Source organism: Aethina tumida, chromosome 7, assembly GCF_024364675.1.
Source record: "Aethina tumida isolate Nest 87 chromosome 7, icAetTumi1.1, whole genome shotgun sequence".
Lineage (NCBI taxonomy): Eukaryota > Metazoa > Arthropoda > Insecta > Coleoptera > Nitidulidae > Aethina > Aethina tumida.
In genome coordinates this window covers 10,796,156-10,817,535 of record NC_065441.1, presented here as the reverse complement: position 1 = coordinate 10,817,535, position 21,380 = coordinate 10,796,156, and the positions used below count along the sequence as shown (strand labels likewise).

Genomic DNA, 21,380 nt, shown 5'->3' with positions numbered 1-21,380 from the left:
TTGTATTACTACTCTGTATAAACACTCACTCTTGTTTCATTGATTAAAATGAAAGTCACTAAAAATTACTCTTTAAAGAATTCATGCTCCTTAGAAAGTACTATTGTACAATAGTTTTCTATGACAATCAATATTATCTATGACAATATCAACTGGAAAATATTGCTCATGCTTTTATTGATAGATTTATTAGTTTTATAGTTACATGTACAGCAATGCTTTTATAATATGAATTTTTATTTATATGCAAACATTTAAATTAATTTAGTGATTTTTCATAGCAACTAATAATATGTTGGTAGTGGCAAATTAAGAAAGTTGGCAATACTGAAGTAAACAAATATGGCGAAATGTCAAAATTTAGTATACGTGATACCAATTTGTTAGTTTTTATTATAAATTTTAGTTAAATACTTTCCAAAACGTGAGTTTTACATGTATTTTATTTATAGAGTCCGATAATGTGTGTGTATTAAATAATTGTGTTCATTTAGAATAAAATACATAGTTTCGCTTATCAAATCTAACCTATACATATTTTTATTAATTATAAACATTAATATTCTTAATAATAAAAACATATACTCAATTAAATAATTTGAATTAAATAAAGTTGTATATTATTTTACAAATATTAATTTGCTAGTGAAATAATATAAATATAGTGCGCTTAAAATTGTTTGCTTTATTTAAATATAAAATGAAACTTAAATTATTCTGACTTTGTTAAAATAAATTTTAATTATTAACGCTAATCGGTATTAAACGTACGTAATATTTTATGGTTTAATAGATCTCGTGATTTAACATTGTTATCAAGAATTGTTTATTTAAATTACTGTAAGTTTATAATCTAATCTCGGTTAGACTTATTCATTCTTATTATAACCTTGTGTGAACAATAATGATTTGACATTTATTTTATCAAAATCATTTACAATAATAAAACGAAACTCACTTCATATTTAGTGAATATCAGATCAAGAAAAGATGTGGAACCAAAAAATACGAAAATTGTATTTTTTCCTAATATAATAAAGTCAATCATTAAAAATTACCGTAAACAACTTTTTGACTATAAATTAATAATAAAATAAGGACAACATCCTAAGGGATGTAATAATTTACAGTTCGTTAATAAAAAAATCGTTAAAATAAATAAAACAAAATTAAGTAATTATTTTTATTTAACCTTATTTCAAATATGTATATAACACCAAGTTAAGTAAAATGAATCATTTATTTGGTCCTCACTTTAATACTTTGATGCTTCTGAACAAAAAACTAATAACAAAAATTATTTGTCATGTATATAGATCATCATATGAGAGGCATATTTTGGTGAAAATTAATGACATCAACAAACTTTGCTTTAGAAAACTTTTCATAATTTCAAAATTACTGCCTCAGCTTTCCAAAATTCATTGCATAACATAAGGAGGAAGTATTATTATTACTTGAAATTTCCTTTATAATTTTAAGAAACCAAATTCATAATTAGTTTGCGGTGTCAAATTGGTTGTCTTTGTCTATTACGAGTAAATTATTTATATTACGTAAAATATGTTCAAATGTACTTTGTACGGCAATTATGTTACAAAGAATTTTGATACTTGATTCAGTTTTTCTAATCTGGAAACACTTGTCACAGCTTAAAAGAACCAATTTGGGACCCCCTATATATTCTTATTTTAATTTAGCCTATAGTAAAATGTATGTATAAATACGTTTGTGTTTAAGCAAAATTTAATTTAATGTGTGTAGATTACACGAAATTCAAATTCAGTTCCACAATATGGCCCAACAACAGTCGTATTTGCCGGAAGTGGTGCCACTTCCGCTACCCGACGACGTCCTCACCGACATCGTGGAAAAATCGAAGGACTGGTGTTTGATGCACGGGGCGGCGATGCGACCGAAATCCAACTATTCCGAGGACTCCATAACGTTCGCGCCATTCACGCTCTTGCCGTCGCCGTTTCCCCGACGGGAGTTCGCGAAGGCCGTGCGCATCCAGACGATCTTAAACGAGTTGGTGCACAGATGCGCGAACGATCGCGCCTTTCTTACCGAATGCCTGCACGACGCTATCCAGGTCGACGAGTTCACCGGGGGGCTGTTTAAGATATATGAGACAGTACAGACGGAAGGTGTAGCCCAGGTCAGTTAACTTATAAGGTTATGGTGCTATGTGACTAATGTTTTGTCTTCTATACATTTTTATTATTTTTATGTGGGGTGTTGGTGTATTTCGACAAAAGAGATTTTAAAAATGAATATGAAAATTCTCTGTGGTTGGGTTCCTAAATTTATTAACACTATTAAAAAGTTATTTATTAATAAAAACTAATACAATTTATGTATATGTGTACCAAAAATAATTAAATCAGTAATAAGTTTAATCTCCTTACTTGCTTGATAACATAAATTACTAAACCTTGGTTTTAATTTGCTTTGGTACATATTAACAAACAAATTTTATTTGAATGTAATAGTAATTATACACTTCATTTAATTGATTTTGATTAAAAGGATAATTTCTCCTTATGAATAAAAAAATAATATAATAGATTAAATATATAAGACACGTTGCACATTTCTGACACTTTTCCAAATTTTGAACGTTCCCTCACTGTTTCACTCATTTTGTTCCTCCTTTCAAAACATTAATCAAAATCGACTTGATGATTTGGTTATTTTGTCCATTAATGTGATGTGATTCTCAATGTTTTGTGGTGGTAATGGCATTTCGTATTTTATATGACATTTGAATCTACTGATATGAACTTTCGTGGTCATATTTCGGAAAAAAAGTCTTTTGACTTTAGATTTTAATAAAACCGTGCTGCTCACTTTTGGTACTATCAGTCAACCAATTTTATTCGAATTTTCAAAATTATTATGATAATAAATAATGATTTTCTTGTAATTTTACAATCGTTATATAGTAGTTTCACAGAACAAAAATATTTTATCAATGATTTATCTATTAATTACAACAAGAAACTATTATTAGGATTATTGTTGTCAAAAAAGGAAAGGAAAAATTCAAAAAAAGTGATCTCCTGAATTCCTTATAGAAGTTTAGTGGAAGGGAGTACTCATCAATGGAGTTTGCTTTTACAATATTAAAAAGTATCAAAATATTTAGATAAATACGAGGATATTGGCTTTCTAACGAAACTGATGAATCGTGGAAAAATATATGTAATTTGTACCATTTTATGTAAAAGAGGAAGACGGATATGAATGAATACTATACAATTATATCGTAGATATTCTTAATTAATTTTATCTAACCAAATACTAACAATAGCAATAATACTAGAATAAAGTGCTATAAACCCTCGTTTAATTCGTTTTAACTATGGGATCCCGGAACTTCTAACAGTTAATATATAGTTGTGACAACCATAATCTATCCAAAAGTCGTATAGTCTTACGCAGTTAGTATGTCAGTCGTACCAATTTTGTCCTCATCCAGCCATTGTCGTTGGGCATGCTGCGCAGCGATCTGATGTTAGAGACCCTGTGTCGTCAGGATAACAGCAGCGACGAAGACCTGAACGAAGAACGATTGAGACCGTACTGCTGTTGGAAACAGGTCGAAATGAACACCATTGCCTCCGGTTTCGGATTTTTGGGTCCGGTTTCCTCCCGAATTCATAGGTTTGTTGTCTACGGTAATCGTTAACAATAAATTGACCCAGTGGATGAAAAGTGCAACTTTTAACCAACCGCTTTCCGGCTTGCTCCGTCCTTGTTTTGTCAGTAGATTTTAAGGTGGTATCGAAATGTTTTTTGCATGTGGTTTGTTTTGCAGCGCGTCACACTGGGTCTGTTGCGGTCCGACTACATGGTGCACTCCGATTCGGAGGCGGCGACGGCGGGAACGATAAAACAGGTGGAAATTAACACGGTGGCGTCGAGTTTCGGCGCGATCGCTACGCGGATCACGCAACATAACAGGTACACACATGAAAACTTTTTTAACAACGCAATTTGTCGTTTGATATGCGTTTTTTTTCCATCAGGGACACTTGCCATTTCATTTATTCATTTGGTACCGACATACTATTGTATGTAGAAATTTAAGTGTTGTTTATCATGTTGGAAAAGTTAACAAGTTCAATAAATTAATGTGGGTTTTCATGTTTTATGTTTTTAAAAGTTGCACTTTTCTATCTAAAACGCACTAAAATTTACTTAAACATTACTTAATCATAATAACTTTTTTAGATACGTTTTACAAGAATTGGGACATTCCGATAAGCTTGCAAATGTAAGTATCTGAAATTTTAAATAAACTTGTTCCATTTTGCTAATAATAAAACATCCCGTTTGTAAAATAAAAAATTCATCTATTCAGTAAAAGAAAATTGGTTCAAAATTTCATTAAGAGCTAACTGATATTTACAATAATTATTGTCAAAATACTTGTCCAGACTCACCTTTTTCCTAAAATTTAACAATTATTTTAATTAATATTTGAAGCATCGGTTATAAAAATTTTACGATAAATTATGCCAACTCTACATTTTATCTATTTAGACATTACAACTTTGCTATTTTTAGTATCTGTCTCAATTAATGTTATGTATGTACATTTAATAGTGGTGTGTATTTTGTCATACTGAATTCAGAAATTGATCTAAATCATACTATAATTAAGGAAGTATGTTTCTGTTGCTACAAAGGTTTTTTAAGTTAAAATAGCATTTTCTTATAATCGAAACAAAAAATTTCAAACTACAAGTAATTTATGAAATATAAACTCTTAATAAGGTTTCTACATTTCTTATAACAGAGTTTGCCTTTTTTTATTTTTTGTTCTTATATAACCATCTTTATTTGATAACTACACTTATATTTTTTGAAGTATTCTATTTGCTAATATTGTTTTTGTTAATTGTATAGTCGGATTATTTAAACAGGATCTTCGTGTTGTTAATTGTTTGATTTGAAATCACTTTAAATTAATTGTAAGAGGAAATAATTAAAAATATTCGTTTCGTTGACCAGTGTTAATCTTAAATAATATTTTGTTAGTTGCCAGAAAATAATGCTCTTCAAGGCTTATGTGGAGGCATGATCGAAGCCTGGAAGATCTATGGTAAATTGGAGGCGGTTATCCTATTCGTGGTCGAAGATGTGACTTATAACATTTGCGATCAGCGTTTCCACGAGTTCGAAATTCGACATATGAATCCTGAGGTGAAGGTGATACGCAGAACACTGACGCAGATCGCCGCTAAGGTTAGTGCACTACCAAAAATTTGACAAATAATAAGTGTATGAAACCGATAACGTATTATTAAAGGGTTCCCTTTCGTCGGAGAATGAACTGATAGTAGACGGGCATGTAGTCGCCGTCGTATACTTCCGGGCCGGATACGAACCCGGTCATTATCATGGAAAAAAGGAGTGGGACGCGAGACTAATGATTGAACGGTGAGTAAAAGTGCTGACAGTAAAAGTTATACAATTAAAACTGCTTCATTCCGTTCAATCCCAGGTCGTTGGCTATAAAATGTCCATCGATTCACTATCACTTGGCCGGCACGAAAAAGGTTCAACAGGCACTGGCCAAACCGGGAGCTCTGGAGCAATTCGTGTCTGATCCGAAAAGTATCGAGGCTCTCAAAGAGATTTTCACCGGACTTTACTCCTTGGACTTCGACGAGACGGGCGAACGTGCCCTTCAAATGGCTCTCAACGATCCTGAGAAGTACGAAAGTTATACTGTCCACATAGGCATGCACACAAATGTTTATTTCCAGATACGTGTTGAAACCACAACGTGAGGGTGGTGGCAATAACGTATACGGCTCAGAAATACGCACTGCACTGTTGAAAATGAAGAATTCGAAAGAGCGGGCCGCTTGGATCCTGATGGATCGGATCCGACCGCCGATAACTAAAGGTTATTTGGTGAGGGCCGGCGGTCCCAACCCTCCTCCGGTCTCCGAAATGGTGTCCGAGCTGGGCATTTTCGGCGTCGTGATCGGGTAAGAGATAATTTTAAAGAATGTTTATATTTTATAAGAACTTTGTCCATGTTAATTCTGTTGTAGTGATTCGCAAAAAATCCTCGTCAATCGACAGGTGGGACACATGTTGCGCACTAAAATGTCAGATGCTAATGAGGGAGGTGTTGCTGCTGGTTCCGGTGCCTTGGATAGTCCCTATCTAGTTGACTAGGCTTTTATTTTATATATGTCGCATATGTTGTTCTACAGGTTATATTTTTGCACAGAGAATAAAGTATATTTGCTGTTAAAATTTTAATTTCTTTCGAAACCAAAAACATTATAATTCAAACAATCGAATTGTATTAAGCCTTATAATTCTTAAATTCAAATAAAAACAAAAGACTTAAATAGAATAAACAATAGCTAAAATTGCAAATACAAAACAATAAAAACAAAAAGAAAGTCTATCGATTGCTGCAGCCAAAAGTATCCAATCATTTTGAAGTGACGGCTTTATTGTCGCTGACTTAATGATATGGTGTTCGTCGCCGCTATTGTGATCATCAAAATCAGTCACTTGGTGATCTCTCATTTCCTCCGCAGTCACTCTATGTACAGTAGTTAAACCAGACTAAGACATAAAAAAAAATTAGGACCAAATTATTTGAAACATTGAATCGCATTACCTGCGCCAAGTATGTGCTAAGTCCTAAAACTCTTCCGACAGTTCCGGTTAAAGGCTTCTTTAATACCCAAGGCAAACCTGTGGTGTGTTTGGTCCTTGACAACCATATTACTATGACTGAGCCAATAAGTGAAAAACTAACCATATAGAGAGAATGGCAGTAAAATAATACTAAAAACAACACGTTCAAATATTGTTAACATTTTTTATTAAGTTTTTCACCTATTAAAGGAGTATGAGTTCCCATTGCTGGTAGTTTTTGAGTGAAGTATAGCAGGAAAAGACAAATGATCACAGCAGTGCATCCATTAATAATTATCTTTTCACCAGCCATTGGGGGTAGCCAAAAGGTTATTAAGGTCAAAATTATGACGACTAAAAATAGAAAATAATTAGTTTTTAATTACTTATGATTGGACTACAAGTATAATATATTAGTTTTCTATGAAAATTAAGAACGTAAACTGAAATCCAGAAACAAGAAATTGAAGGTGAAGGCATTGAATTTGTTTCAAAATTATTCCATATTTTAGAAAACTAATATATCCGTTAATTATTTCCCACCGTAAATAATTAAACTATTATTTTTAATAATTATTAAATATTACAACATTTACCAATAGCAGGTGTAACGATAACTGCCTTGTATGAGGGGGATACTCTTTGCAAATAAAATGTGACTGTTATATCTGGATATGGTTCAGCACAACAATCATAAATTTTTACTGATCTTTTTATAGTGTGTTTAAGTATAGTCCATTCTGAGTTTTCTATTAATAATTCCAACTAGAAGAATAAATATTAAATTGTGTAAAATAATTTTATCGTTAAAGTTGTTACCTCTACTTCTGTAGCATTGTTCATTATTGTGAGATCAATTTGATCACCATTGTAGGTCCAAGATCCAAATTTCATATAGCATTCCTGTGTGTCAAAAGGCCAATACCTTAAATTAAGTTGGCAGAGAACAGTAAATTGTGCTGGGGGGACCCATAATACCTCGCCGTTATCATATACAAGACAATGTGTGCTTCCAAAGTGATTGAGGGCAGTAGTGACAGCACTGAAGAACATCTAATTAGTATCTTAATTTTTAATAGAAAAGCAAAATATTTGCTTACCTATTATAAACGAATAAATCTGGTTGCCAAATTTCATGATCTGCTAAATTTAAAACTTTCAAGTCACCGTATTCCGCTGGATCCCACTTCAATTTCTCATCAGCCCAAACCTAAGTTAAAGACTTAATTAGATGTTTGATTTCATAAGTGTTGTGTTTGAAAATTATTGGTGATGTCGAGGAAAGCATAATACCATAATGTTACCATGAACATTTATTAATTTATAGCCGCTATGTAGACAACAGATTATTTCATAAAATATAAATGCACTAACCAGTCTAACCCAGGAATAAACAGTCATTGTGGATTTGAACTCATCAATTTCGATATGACGAACGCTCAATCCAAATCTAACAGTTGTTAAGGCATCGTGTTGTGCTGGCCTTGCGAATTTATCATAATTTAGGAGCAAATCCTGTCGCAACTTATCGGTATGCGTTGAATTCCATATGGGCGGAGGACCTATCTCTACAAAAATTTCCGTTAAAGCGTTGTGTAAAACACATATTTAAAAGTTTATTTGTTTGTTCTTAAAAATGAAAAATATTTTTTGTAAAAAACAAATTTAGAATGAAATATTTATAATAATCTTAAAGTTCTATATGTTAATTGATTTTGGTTTAAAAACTAGAGTAGAAAAATATGATTTCGAAATCTAGATTTCAAGGAAAGTATAATTATTTTATTGATATATATGCTGTTTTATTCCAGTTGTTGTAGGTATTCCTTTTGATTTTTGTTAATAAATAATTAAATCTTACTAACAAAATACATATAATAGATCATTTGACATAAATTCAGATAAGTTCATGCTAAGATAATACCTCAGATAAATTGAAATAATAGATAATTTTATTACAAATTCATTCATGAATAACTTTCAGCATTATATATAAAATTTAGTTAAAAATTTGAAAAAAAATACAGGTTAATACCACTTACTTGTTGTTGTAAATCTGCAGTTAACAAAATAATAACTTAAAAAACAAAAATAAAGAACCACATTGTACAATTTGATCATTATTGGTTAAATTGTGGTTAGATACTGATAGTCGTGAGCAAAGAATAAATATTAAGAGGGTCTGTTTTATATGTAAATTGATAACTGCTTCCTGTAAATTTATCTCAGTGCAGTACCATTGTAGCTTGAAGGTCTCAACGGAATATTTTTAAAACCCCACGTATTTAAATGTGGGTTTAAAATATTTTCGAAATTGTTTAAAGGTGTTGGAAAAGTATATCGTATAAGGGAAGTATCAAATATTAATTTTAGTGATTTAGTGCTAATGGATTCGTCGCAACATCCAATCAAAACGATGCAAATCAAAAATCATCGATAAGCTCATCAACAAATCTCATCATTATCAAAACACTTCAGGCACACCTTACTTACATACAGTTTCATGTGATTATGTAATTTACTTTAATAGATTTATAGGTATAATTTTAATTTTATTTAAATTGATGTGTCACTTACTTAAAAATTATTAAGTGACTTTAAATAGCAACATATTATCTAGTAAGTGTCTTGTTTGCGTGTCATAATAATTTAATAGGATATAAACAATCATCAACGTTTTGTACAAAAAAGGCTAACAATAAGAAAACTCATTTAAAAATTAGGGCGCATTGATTCCATGACAAATTTGAAATATTATAAAAACATAACCTTGAATAATTATCATAATCTAATAATACAAATCCTGTTTCAACTTATCAACGCTCGTGAAGTTCCATACAAGCGGGGGATCTATCTTTGCAAATTAAGATAATGTAATGCCAATTATTTCCAGTGTACTTTGCAATTATATGCAAAACGAAATAAAATTTAATTATAATATTTTACACTTTTGCAGAAGGTGTAAATATTTTTATACATTGTGAATATTACAAGATCATGTATAATTAAATAAAATAATTAATAATCCTTCAAACAAATACATCTATATTAAATGACGAATCTAATTTGTGATGGTGTTCTTTAAAGCAAATATCTTAATTTTAGTTTAATATTCCTGATATTACTAGGGATCTTACACCCTTTCTTAATATTCACTAAGAAAGGGTATTCTTTTTGGAACATTAAACAAATTTTGGTTCGCATGATTCGTGGCTCCATATAAATTAAATTATTCTATAATTTTGCTTATAGTATATATTTATTGTCATGGTTAGAAAATTTTCTTGTTAATTTCTAATTAAAATCAAGATTAATAATTTTCTCTGCGTGACATAATTTCATTAAAGTCAGACATACATATACAATAAGAAAAGAAAAGAATTAATCACACATTTATTATAATAATTATACACGGTTCAAATTTAAATGTTTAAATGTAGAAAAACTACTCCTTATTATTAATTATTGGCTAATTCAATTTGATGAGCTTGTCTGCTAGCAAAACCACTTAGAACAGTTGCCATTGAATACAAGTTATTTGCTACCTAAAAATAAATTGACAATACATAATCTTTACATAATGTTTTAAATATTATGTCGTTACCTTAATCATGATTGAGTAATCCAGAATAACTGTTTCTGACATGGCTAATGTGTAAGAGTTTATGCAATTCATCAAGAATATATGTAACATTCTTTTATTTTCAGTATTAAAAGTATACCATTTTATATTAAGTGTTGCATCGAATACTGTTTCACTCTAAAATTTGAATGGCTCGTGATATACATTTTATATATGTTTTTTAAGAGAATCATAGAATTATTTGTGAAGAAAAGAGTTTTTAATACTCCTTAATTAATTTTATATTAAATTTTGCAATAAATTAAATTTAATACAAAATTAAATATACTTTTTTGACTTACCACGTTAGTAAATTTTTGACCAATAATGGCTACAAGAATTAAAATCGCTATGGAAATTATTGACAAGCAAATCATTCTTGGGTAAGTGTCTGGGGTCATTCCCTAAAAATTGATTTAACTCCTTATGTAAATGTATGCAGAAATAAAAAAATATATAATTAACTAAAGAATTAGAATAATTGTGAATAGTTTAATAGTATTTTACATATTTCGAATAAACTCCGAATTTTAAAACATAAGTTTATATAGACTTACTGTGTACATATAAAACATCATGCTGACTCCAAGTATTGTACCAGATATAAATTGAGACAAGAGAGGATATTTAATAATTTCTTGAAAATCGCCAACAATTCTAAAAGATATTTATATCTTTTATATTGTCAATAAAAAGGCTAAAGGAAAACCACTTACTTGTGAATGTCTTGATGATACATTATACAAAATTTTAATCTCTTTGATATTTCCTTTTGATATTCCTGATTATCACAAAGCATTTCTTCATTTTTAGTTACATTTGAAGTAATGTTGGAAATAAAATGCGACAGATTCATTGTTTGAAACATTACTTGAAAACATATCCAATATATACAAAAAAACTGTTCTACACTTGAAAGGAAAACAGCTATAAAACTTAAGTAATACAATATACTTAAAATTTTGTAGAAGCCAGCACAATATTCTTTAACAAACCAAATTGCAAAATACATTTCTTCACTAGCACCGCTCAAAGGAACAAAGAAATAAACTTCAACCAATGAGAGCAATATGAATATGACACAAACTATTTTTACAATCATTGCTATACGATCAATTTTTTTTATTTGTTTTTCTCCTAATGGTTCAAGACTTCTAATAGTATTTAATGTCTCACGACATAATTTTTTAAAATCATTTATGTAAACTACCGAATTTACAAGTGATACATTACACTGAAAAAAATATAATAGGAATTTATATTGTATATATAGTATTTATAATTGATACTTACATATACAAATCCAAAAAATATGGCCGCATATTGATCAAAAAAATTCATATTAAATTCTATCAAAAAATATATTAGTGTTATAGCAGCTGTAAAGAGTTGGGATATCAAAGTTAACCATATGAGAATACGTATTATTAAAAAGTCATAAACATCGAGAGAAATTTTTTTTATAAACAGGAGCCGATCAACTAAAACAGAATTATCAAAATGCAACATAATGAAGAAAAAAAAAATAACGATAAAGTGTCTACCAAATAGGAATAAAAGGATTCTTGAATAAAAAAAAAGAAATTTATTTTACACATCAGTTACCAAAGATAACTACAATAAAAATTATATGTAAATTTAAAAATATTACCTGGGTCATATATAGGAGTATCATAATTCATATTGATTACAAAATATAAAAAAAACGAAATAAAATTGTAACTACTTATTCCTGAAGAACAATTATAATTAGGCTTTATTGATATTATCTATTCTCTTTCAGACGAAAATGACAATTAAGTAAGTAGAAATATTTAAATGATTAACATCATTAAGAAGCCCTATTAATTTCATATTTACTGTAAATTATTGTCATTTAATTAACAATTTTCGTTTTCTAATAAGAATTAGTACTCGTTAAAACCTTAATTGCAGCAGATTTTTTGCTCTAGAATAAGAACAGAATTGGAGATTCGATAATATTTAATACAATTAGCGACAGAATTTAATGATTTTAAAGGCAAAATGGATGCAAATTATTACATATTTACAACTTGAAAAACTTGTAAATTCAAATGAAATAATTACTTCTATTGTGTAATACATTAAGGATTATTTAATTATAGTTTCATAATTAATAAAACACAAACTTGATCAAGAAATTCTAACGATTAATTTAATATTGCAGGATATCGTAAATTTTTACATTATTAAAAGTTGTCCCACATTATTAAATATATATTTTATAAATATTATAATCAATCAGTTTGATGTTGTCTACTAGCAAAACCACTCAAAACAGTTGCCATTGAATATAAATTGTTTGCTGCCTAAAAAATAAACGAGATGTCTTTCAAATACATAAAAATAGTATCCTTACCTTAACCATGATTGTGTAATCTAGAATAACCGTTTCTGACATGGCTAACGTGTAAGGGTTTATGCAATTCATTAAGAATATTGATAACAGTTTCTTATTTTTTGTATTAAAGGTGTACCATTTAATTTCAAAAGTAGCATCAAATACTGTTTCACTCTACAATATGAACAAATGAACAGGAGAAGAGATAATTTTATAAATACTATATAATATATATTTGATTAAATTTTTAAATTATCCATGTAATTCAGAGATTAAATCACATATGATATATTTACTTACCACATTTGTAAATTTTTGACCAATTACCGCCACCATAATTAAAATTGTTATAGTAATTATCGACAAACAAATCATTCTTGGATAGGTGTCTGGTGTCATTCCCTAAACAAGATAATTAGTTAGACGACTTAAGATGATACTATTTAAATTAATTATTCTTTATACATTTGATATTTTTTCTGTGACATTTAATAAGTTACTCACTGTATACATATAAAACATCATACTGACTCCAAGTACGGTGCCACTAATAAACTGAGACAAGAGTGGATATTTAATAATTTCTTGAAAAACGCCAGTAATACTACAATACAAAAGCACTTAAAATGAGACAATTGTAGATAAAAAGTTTTACTTGTGAATTTCCTGATGATATTTAATACAAAATTTCAGTCTTTTCGTTATCTCGCTTTGATATTCATAATCATCATAAAGTACTTCTTCATTATTGGTTATATTTGAAGTGACGTTGGAAATAAAATGTGACAAGTTTATTATTTGAAATATTATCTGAAAACAAACCCAATATAAACCAAAAAATTGTTCAACACTTCCAAGAAACAATGCCACAAAGCTTAAATAATATAAAGGTATAAGAACTTTTTGCAAAGATCCACAATAATTTTTGAAAAACCAGATTGCAAAATACATGTCTTCACTAGCTCCACTTAGAGGGACGAAGAAATATACTTCAACCAATGACAACAATATGAATACTACACAAACTATTTCCAGGCTTTTTACTATATGATTAATTTTTTTCGTTTGGTTTTCGCCCAATGCCTCAAGACTTCGTGTTGTCTTTAATATGTCTTTACACAACTTTTTAAAATCATTTGCGTAAAATACGGAATTTAAAAGTGATACATTGCACTGAAATAAATTTGTACAATTAAAAAAGTAACACAAATTACTATAAAATACATATAAATTTGTATGTGTATTACTTACATACATAAATCCAAAATATATTGCTGCATATTGAGCAAAAATGTTCATGTCAAATTTAAACAAAACATATAAAGTTGTAATTGCAGCTATAATTAAATGGACTGTAAGTATTATCCATAATAAAAGACGAATTATCTTAATATCATAAACTCCAAGAGAAATTTTGTTTATGAATAAAAGACGATCAACTGAAAAAGAAGTTAAGGAATAATTTTTACCACAAAAAACTATTTAATTTTAAAATACAGTTAAAATTAAAACTAATATCAAAGGTAAACAATTAATGAGTATTACCAGGATCATAATAAAGAGTATCATAATTCATACTGTTTTTTATTTTTGTTATTATTATTAATATTTAATTAACCAGTGAATATAAATGAGAAATGAGAATAATCTTAACTATTTGATTTTATATACAGTATTTTAATTCATTAGCATTTTTTTGTTTTGTAACAAAAATAATTGTTTTCATGTTTATCAAACTTTTTTAACTGTCATTGATAAAAACTTGTCTAACTAAAAGTTTTTTACTTATTTGGTTGCTTTCACTATAAATTAATATAATTTGATGATAATAAAGTGCAGCATAATTCAACCGACTCATTAAATTTTTAAAAACATTGTCAATATTAAGTAAATTTATCTAACTCAAGTACCGAATAATAAATAATTAAAATATTTAAATTTTTGAAATAGAAATTGAATAAATTAGGAAAAGTTCTAGTGACGAGAATTTCCAAAAATTTTAGAATTGATTAAAAAAAAAGTTTTGAACTTAATACTTTTAAAAATCGAGTGATTACTAATAATCATAATTTATTTTATTTAAATTTTGCCGATGAATAAAAGTTTTTCTACATTTTCAGAACATAGTCTACTATCTGTCGTCTACAATCAATTAAAAAAATTCTGAATAGTCACTATATATTGTACTGGATACAAACTACTTAACGTCCACTATTCAATTATTTAATATTAACTTGTCTATTCATGAATATTTGCCAGAAAATTTTACACAACTTTTTTTATTTTGGTTTGAATTATTTTTGCATATATTAATTTTACTTTAACTTTGTTAAATAGAAGTATAATTTGATAATTTAATTTATATTCTTTATGATTAAATACTTTCTGTCCACAAAATCACTCAACTAGACTTACCTGGATCGTACATAGGAGAGTTATAATTCATAGTGCCTATTAAACTCTCGTTTCGTTGTCCACTAATATGATTATAAATGTGAAAGAAATAATCAACTGCAGAAATTTTAATTCTGTATAGTCCCTAACGCTATTATTTATTCCATTTGAATACAGTCCTGGAAAATGCAATGTATGCATATTTAAAAAATGTCTTTCATGTAGTAATTTTTAAATAATTAATCCATTAAGACTCATTAACACTTCAAGTTAAATTCTTTAAACTCAACTTCATATAGAATATATTATATATCTTATTTTTTATTTCATAATTTAACTAAGTATGGAATTAAGAAAAATACAATATTTTGTTTTGCTATATTTATATTTCTCGTAATATCGTTATTAGTAATTTATTTTCTATTTTTTTTAATTTGTATAAGTACTGTCTTGTTTTCCGATGAAGATGCTACAAAATATAAAAGTTCACTGAACAAATAGGAAAAAACTCTATTATAATATATAAACAATACAACTGAATTTTATGGTCAAATTTTAGAAAAGAGGATGGAATCTATTTCGAAATTAATGAAAAAACGGGCTATTCGGGAGTTCTAAAATTTGATTATAATTCTGAAGAGATTGATTTTCATTATATCGATGAATCTAAAGCAATGTGTTATGAGTGATTGGTAAAATTTGTATTCTGAATTAAAATTGTAGTTTATAAAAACATAAGTGGTCAAAGCTTTAATGAAATAAATTGATTTTTAATTGCTTTTGATTAAACTATTTTACTGATTTGGTAATTTTTTCTTAGATTTTCTAGTAAAAAGAAGCCAATAATCATAATAGAGAAACTTTCACCATTGTTTTAACTGAAAATTGTAAACTAATGTAAACCTAAGTGTACTCTATTATTTTTTATTAAATTATTTAAAATTAACGTACACTGTGAATTGCAGTTCGTAATGTAAATATTTATTTCCCAAAGAATCCTTATCAATAATGTATTTTTTTTTTAATCAGCAGTTTTCTTTGTACCTTATTGATCAGTAATAATTTCATACAAATTTTCCATTTTTATGTCATAATTGCCAAGTTTATAAATAGTAGTCCCTATCTACTGTAAAATAACTTTTAATTTAGATTCTTGTATTCATATCTAATTTAGATTGTAATAATAATTTTTATTTTAAATTAAAATAAAAAACTGATGTGCCTCTCAACATTGTTGTTTGAGAATTATTTGCATGCCCTTTTTCTATTTAAAACTTTATTAATGTTTGCTAGATTTCCTTGCATATTTTTCAATTTCTTTTCTTGAAGAAAAATATAGAAACATTAGAATCGATTAAAACGTTTAAATTTTAAAACACATATTACCTATCTGTTTCATTCCTAGCTTATTAAGTATCCAATTACTTCCTTAGAATTACGTATAAGACAATTTTCCCCTTTTAAAAATTTAATTGTCCTTAATAAGGTACAACAACAACTCCTTGATGGGTAACATTATCTATCATTTACAAATTTGTAATACACAAAATACCCCTTGCTGTCAAGGAAATAATCGCTAAACAATTATTTATTGTTCTTCAGCTATTTAACTTGTAATTATACTAACGTACGTAATAACACCAACGATTTCTAGGTTTTCAGTATTTCTAGGGATAATTTCAGTATGTTACATCTGTGACCATGCATGCAGTAAGTAGTTGGCACACACACACACACATATATATATATATATATATATATATATATATACATATTTTATATTAATTTCAACTTTATTTTTTCTTTAATAAATTCAACGATAGTTTACGGATATGATAAAATACAGAATTTTCAAAATTTAATTGGTGATTTTTTTTCCAGAACGATATAGATCTAAAAACCTTAAATATATTCAAATGGTCGATGCTATTAGCAGGAACATGGCCTACACATTTAATTAAATCAAGGAAACACCAAATCCTTTATCAATGCCTTTCCTTTATTAATACATGGCATTTTATGTTATTTATGGTTACCATGTACATGGAAATTCCAGTTGCATTTCAGGAAGGAACCATATTAGAAAATGTCAGCTTAAGTATCATATATACTATGAGTTTATTTAAAGTATATATTTGCAAATCTAAAAAAATGAGAAATTTGTTATACATCATTTTAAATTCGGAAAAGTCTATGATGGAAACTAAAGATAAGGAAATGAAAAAGATATTTATGAGTTATGTGCAAAAACGAAATCTTACGTCAAAGGTTTTCTTATACTTGTGTACATGTGTTTGTACATCATTCATAATAACGCATTACATAGAGCTTGTATTTAAATGGGATGGCATTAAGGAAATTGATGGAGTTCCAGTAAAAAGGCGATTACCTTATGTGGCAAACTTTCCTTTTGACAGAAATCAACATTTTGCTTTTGGATTTGTTTTTCATAGCATTATTGCAATACAAGCCGGATTTTTTTATGTAGTGGCTCAACTATTTGTATTAACTTTTGAGGTACACATTTGCAATAGATTGGAATGTTTACAACATGTATTGAGAAACATTAAGTATTATTCGAGAGAATACATGGAAAAATTAAGTAGTGAAGAAGAAGCTGTTAAAACTACCTTATATTTGTGCGTTGAAGAACATAAAAATATAATCAAGTGAGTCAACATTTTAAAAATATTTTAAATCAAAGAAGAATCGTTACTTTTTTACATTTAGATTAATCTAGTCGGTTATGAATAAAAGAACCAAAATAATTAAACACTAATAATAATATGTTCATTATAAAAGTTTAATAACTGTTTTAGATTTTTAAAGAAATTGAATGAGTCTCTAAGAATGTTAATGTTATTGGATTTTACTACCTCATCTTTTCAATTAGCTTCACTGCTTATATCAATAATTATGGTAAGTATTTTTTTTTTCTTTTTCTATAATATATAATAGAATGTGCGATATTAAAAAGCATCTATTTTAACTTCAATTTAATGAAATAAAACAAAAATCTGAGCACAATATTTTTTTCAGCAAGAGGCATCTGCTCTGTTATATTTTGGAATTGTCTGTTTCACAATGATGCTTTATCAAATTATAGCACTCTATTGGTTTGCAAATGAAATTAAGATACAGAGCTTTGCAATATCTTTGGCAACATATGAAATTCCCTGGTACACGTTTAGTACTAGTATGAATATCAGAATTCAAATAATAATAATGAGATCTCAAAAATCTCTAGCTCTCTACATAGGTCCTTTTGGAGAAATGTCTCTTGAAAAAGCAGTATCGGTAAGGAAACTACGAAATAAATTAGATGGTATATAAAAATTCTTTATTTTAGATTATTAAAACAGCATACAGTTTCACCGCTTTTATGTACAGATAAACTAACTTAATACGTCAAAAAATCACACAATTTAATATATTAAATACTAATAAACTGCACACCACATTTAACTTGATTATATTTTCACAATTAAAGTTGACTAGAATATACGAACATTAATAATAATTAGATCTCAAAACCACTAGCTCTTTACATAGGTCGTTTTGGAGAAATGTCTATAGAAAAGGCAGTATCGGTAAGGAAACTACGAAATAAATTAGATGTTAAATAAAAATTCTAACTTAATTCGTCATACAAGTCATAGAATTTAATATATTAAATAATAAGAAACTGCACGCCACATTTAATTTGATTATATTTTCACAATTAAAAAAATGTTGACTAGAATATACGAACATTACTGACAACTTGTTTTATTTATAGAAATTTGAGTTCTTCAAATATTCAGTTTAAAGGAACGACTGAAAACATTATTATTATTTTGGAAATATATAAATAACTAATATATAAAATACTATATTTATTAACCCAACTTTAATTAAAGTTCATATCATTAACTAAAAAAATAAATAAATAATATCCTTTAAGATCCAAAAACAATGTTGTGGATTGGTATGTAGGTTAGTTTCAGAAAGAAACCAACGAATCCCATAATACAAAAACCTATTGCAGTAGCCTATTGTATTCCGAAAAATAAACATTTATAATATAATATACAAAATTAATAAAATATACAAAGATAAATACACTTTTTAGAGTATTACTATAGTAACATATCATATAACTGATTTGATTCGTGGTTTACAAGTACTTGCACTATTATTTCTACTAACAAGAGATAATCGGTTAGTTAAGGGATGTCTAAATATATTTGTAAATAAATAAATATACAAATACAAATAAAACTAGATGCAAGGTTGCGGAATATTGTTAAAATCTTACCCAAATTTCTGCAATATTTTTATATTAAAAAAAAAAGAAAAACAACGTTGCAGTATCCCAATGTTGGGGCTGTAAAAGAAACGAAAAATTAAGCTTTCAATGGATACAATTATTTCTCTGTTAAATTATAGAACTAACATATTTAATATTCTAAGATATACGTTAATTACATTATAAGTATAAATGTAGATGGTTCTTTTTTACTAAAATAGTTGTGCTTCGCTAATTAAGTCCTGAAAAAATCTTAGGATCATAAGATGAAAAATATTATTCGAAACACAATCGTCTTAAATATACAATATTAAGAAATTTGTGAAGGACAGGGAAGATTTAAGGAAAATAGACTGAAAAGAATTAAATGGAAGCAAATTATATTTTTACCAATTTTGTAAGCATTACATATAAAATTACCAAATTAAATATTGAACCATACAACTAGAAAAACGTGTGCTTAAAGACATATATAGCACATAAACACATAAAGGGACATAAACATATGGGGTACATTAAAAAAATACTTGTATACAAAATAATGTATTTATTGACCCAATGAAATGGAAGTATGATAATACAAAAAAATCATGTAAATGATAACTTTACATATATAAGTCCGAATCTTAAACTAAGAAAATAAATAAATAATATCCTTTATGATCCAACAATAATGTTGTTGATTGGTATGTGGATTAGTTTCACAAAGAAACCAATGAATCCCATAATGCAAAAACCTATTGCAGTCGCCACAGCAATCTTTTGGAATTCTGAAAATAATAATAAATAAATTATGGAAACAAAATAGAAGTATATTTAATGTTTAGATCACTTTTTGTAGACATTTGTTAATACCATAACAATATCGCAAATAATAGAAAAGCAAATATATATATATATAACATTTAAATAATCTGTTTAGTGTAGGACAAAAGTTAATATATAGATTTACTATTAATAAAAATTCTGAGATTTCTATACTTTTTTGTAAAATTAGGAGATTTCAGCTGATAATTTTTATTGATGTAAAATTCTTCATAAGCAAAATATATAAGCATGTCTCAACCAAAATTTGGAAATATTACAAACATTAATATATATACACATATCTAAAGATGACAAATTTATTTATTGTTAAATTTATTAGAGAGATTTTTTCACAAAATTAAGTTTATAATTATTGAAATTAATGAAAAATATAGTTAATATAGTTAATGTGACATATTAGTTAATTTTACACATTTCTTTGCATATATCTAAATTGAAATTTTAAAAATTTGTTTTTGTCACACCATGTATTATTTTTTAAATTATGAAAATTATATATTAAAAATATTTAATTGACTATTCGTCATTACTTTATGTCATAAAAAGTCACTGTTATGTTGTCCACGTTGACGTTTCAAACATATGCAAATCCTTTAAGTTAAGTCCTTAAATACAGAAAAAAAAATAATATTTACCTCTTCTATCGGGTTTTGTGCACCTTTTGACTAATCTGAGAGAATCTTTGGCGAACTGACGGCCTGGTTCGATGTATCTGACAACCTGATCCATTTTTACTAAAAGAAAAACATATTAACCTCAAAATAATAAAACGAAATTACACAAACAAATAATCACGCTAAAAACGTATTAAATTAAAACCAATGTGCACAAATTTAAGTTCAACCGCATTGTATTAGAAAAAAGATGCTTACATTTAGTTAATTTTGTGTGGGAAGCTCAAAACAATCTAACACTCGGACGCAACTTGGGTGAAGTGAAAATCAAGCCAAATTGACAGGCACCGTTGCCTTAGTGAACCAACTTGCCAGGCCACGAAGCATGACGTGTCACTACGTTGGGAGTGCTTTCATTTGATATTTACGCGCGCTTTTTAAATTATCCGTAATTATGGTTTGCATTAACCCAACATTAAGTAAATAACATAATTAATATTTCTGTGGTCAATTTAAAAGAAATTAATTTATATGAATATTAAATTCAAAAATGTTTGAACGAAGACAATAATTTGTATTATTTTTGACAAATAA

At 27.7% G+C, this 21,380-nt stretch overlaps 5 protein-coding genes and 1 long non-coding RNA gene across 7 annotated transcripts; 2 read left to right on the top strand and 4 right to left on the bottom strand.

Moving 5' to 3' along the window:
* The first annotated feature begins 318 nt into the window (after positions 1-318).
* LOC109599217 (glutathione synthetase-like) lies at positions 319-6,282 on the top strand. 2 transcript variants are annotated; one of them, XM_049969734.1, is made up of 9 exons: positions 319-424; positions 1,765-2,161; positions 3,485-3,669; positions 4,240-4,282; positions 5,050-5,256; positions 5,321-5,451; positions 5,516-5,728; positions 5,781-6,008; positions 6,075-6,282. In XM_049969734.1, exons 2-9 carry the CDS (start codon positions 1,796-1,798, stop codon positions 6,199-6,201), a joined length of 1,500 nt encoding a protein of 499 aa, XP_049825691.1. In that variant the 5' UTR covers positions 319-424; positions 1,765-1,795; the 3' UTR covers positions 6,202-6,282. The 2 variants fall into 2 exon arrangements, with proteins under 2 accessions (XP_049825691.1, XP_019870735.2); XM_020015176.2 differs by lacking the exon at positions 3,485-3,669 and adding an exon at positions 3,824-3,969 and having other exon boundaries at positions 320-424.
* Positions 6,283-6,329: 47 nt separating this feature from the next.
* On the bottom strand, positions 6,330-8,833 carry LOC109599218 (acetylcholine receptor subunit alpha-type acr-16). The gene is made up of 8 exons (XM_020015177.2): positions 8,721-8,833; positions 8,053-8,246; positions 7,779-7,888; positions 7,498-7,720; positions 7,275-7,443; positions 6,880-7,032; positions 6,659-6,828; positions 6,330-6,603 (listed from the first exon to the last, which is right to left on the bottom strand). Exons 1-8 carry the CDS (start codon positions 8,797-8,799, stop codon positions 6,376-6,378), a joined length of 1,326 nt encoding a protein of 441 aa, XP_019870736.1. The 5' UTR covers positions 8,800-8,833; the 3' UTR covers positions 6,330-6,375.
* Positions 8,834-10,118: 1,285 nt separating this feature from the next.
* On the bottom strand, positions 10,119-15,108 carry LOC126266276 (uncharacterized). Its single transcript, XM_049969949.1, has 5 exons — positions 15,078-15,108; positions 13,485-13,651; positions 10,603-10,704; positions 10,283-10,438; positions 10,119-10,223 (listed from the first exon to the last, which is right to left on the bottom strand). Exons 1-5 carry the CDS (start codon positions 15,106-15,108, stop codon positions 10,137-10,139), a joined length of 543 nt encoding a protein of 180 aa, XP_049825906.1. The 3' UTR covers positions 10,119-10,136.
* LOC126266287 (uncharacterized) lies at positions 12,566-13,055 on the bottom strand. The gene is made up of 3 exons (XR_007548706.1): positions 12,963-13,055; positions 12,681-12,836; positions 12,566-12,630 (listed from the first exon to the last, which is right to left on the bottom strand). It is a non-coding gene; the product is annotated as an uncharacterized LOC126266287 (long non-coding RNA).
* A 2,773-nt stretch (positions 15,109-17,881) lies between the features above and the next one.
* LOC109599203 (odorant receptor 49b) lies at positions 17,882-18,797 on the top strand. The gene is made up of 3 exons (XM_020015151.2): positions 17,882-17,975; positions 18,096-18,353; positions 18,406-18,797. The coding sequence occupies exons 1-3, from the start codon at positions 17,907-17,909 to the stop codon at positions 18,448-18,450; spliced, it is 372 nt and encodes a 123-aa protein (XP_019870710.1). The 5' UTR covers positions 17,882-17,906; the 3' UTR covers positions 18,451-18,797.
* A 1,074-nt stretch (positions 18,798-19,871) lies between these two features.
* Positions 19,872-21,199, bottom strand: LOC109599200 (protein transport protein Sec61 subunit gamma). Its single transcript, XM_020015148.2, has 3 exons — positions 21,045-21,199; positions 20,808-20,906; positions 19,872-20,114 (listed from the first exon to the last, which is right to left on the bottom strand). Exons 2-3 carry the CDS (start codon positions 20,899-20,901, stop codon positions 20,002-20,004), a joined length of 207 nt encoding a protein of 68 aa, XP_019870707.1. The 5' UTR covers positions 20,902-20,906; positions 21,045-21,199; the 3' UTR covers positions 19,872-20,001.
* Between the last annotated feature and the right edge of the window lie 181 nt (positions 21,200-21,380).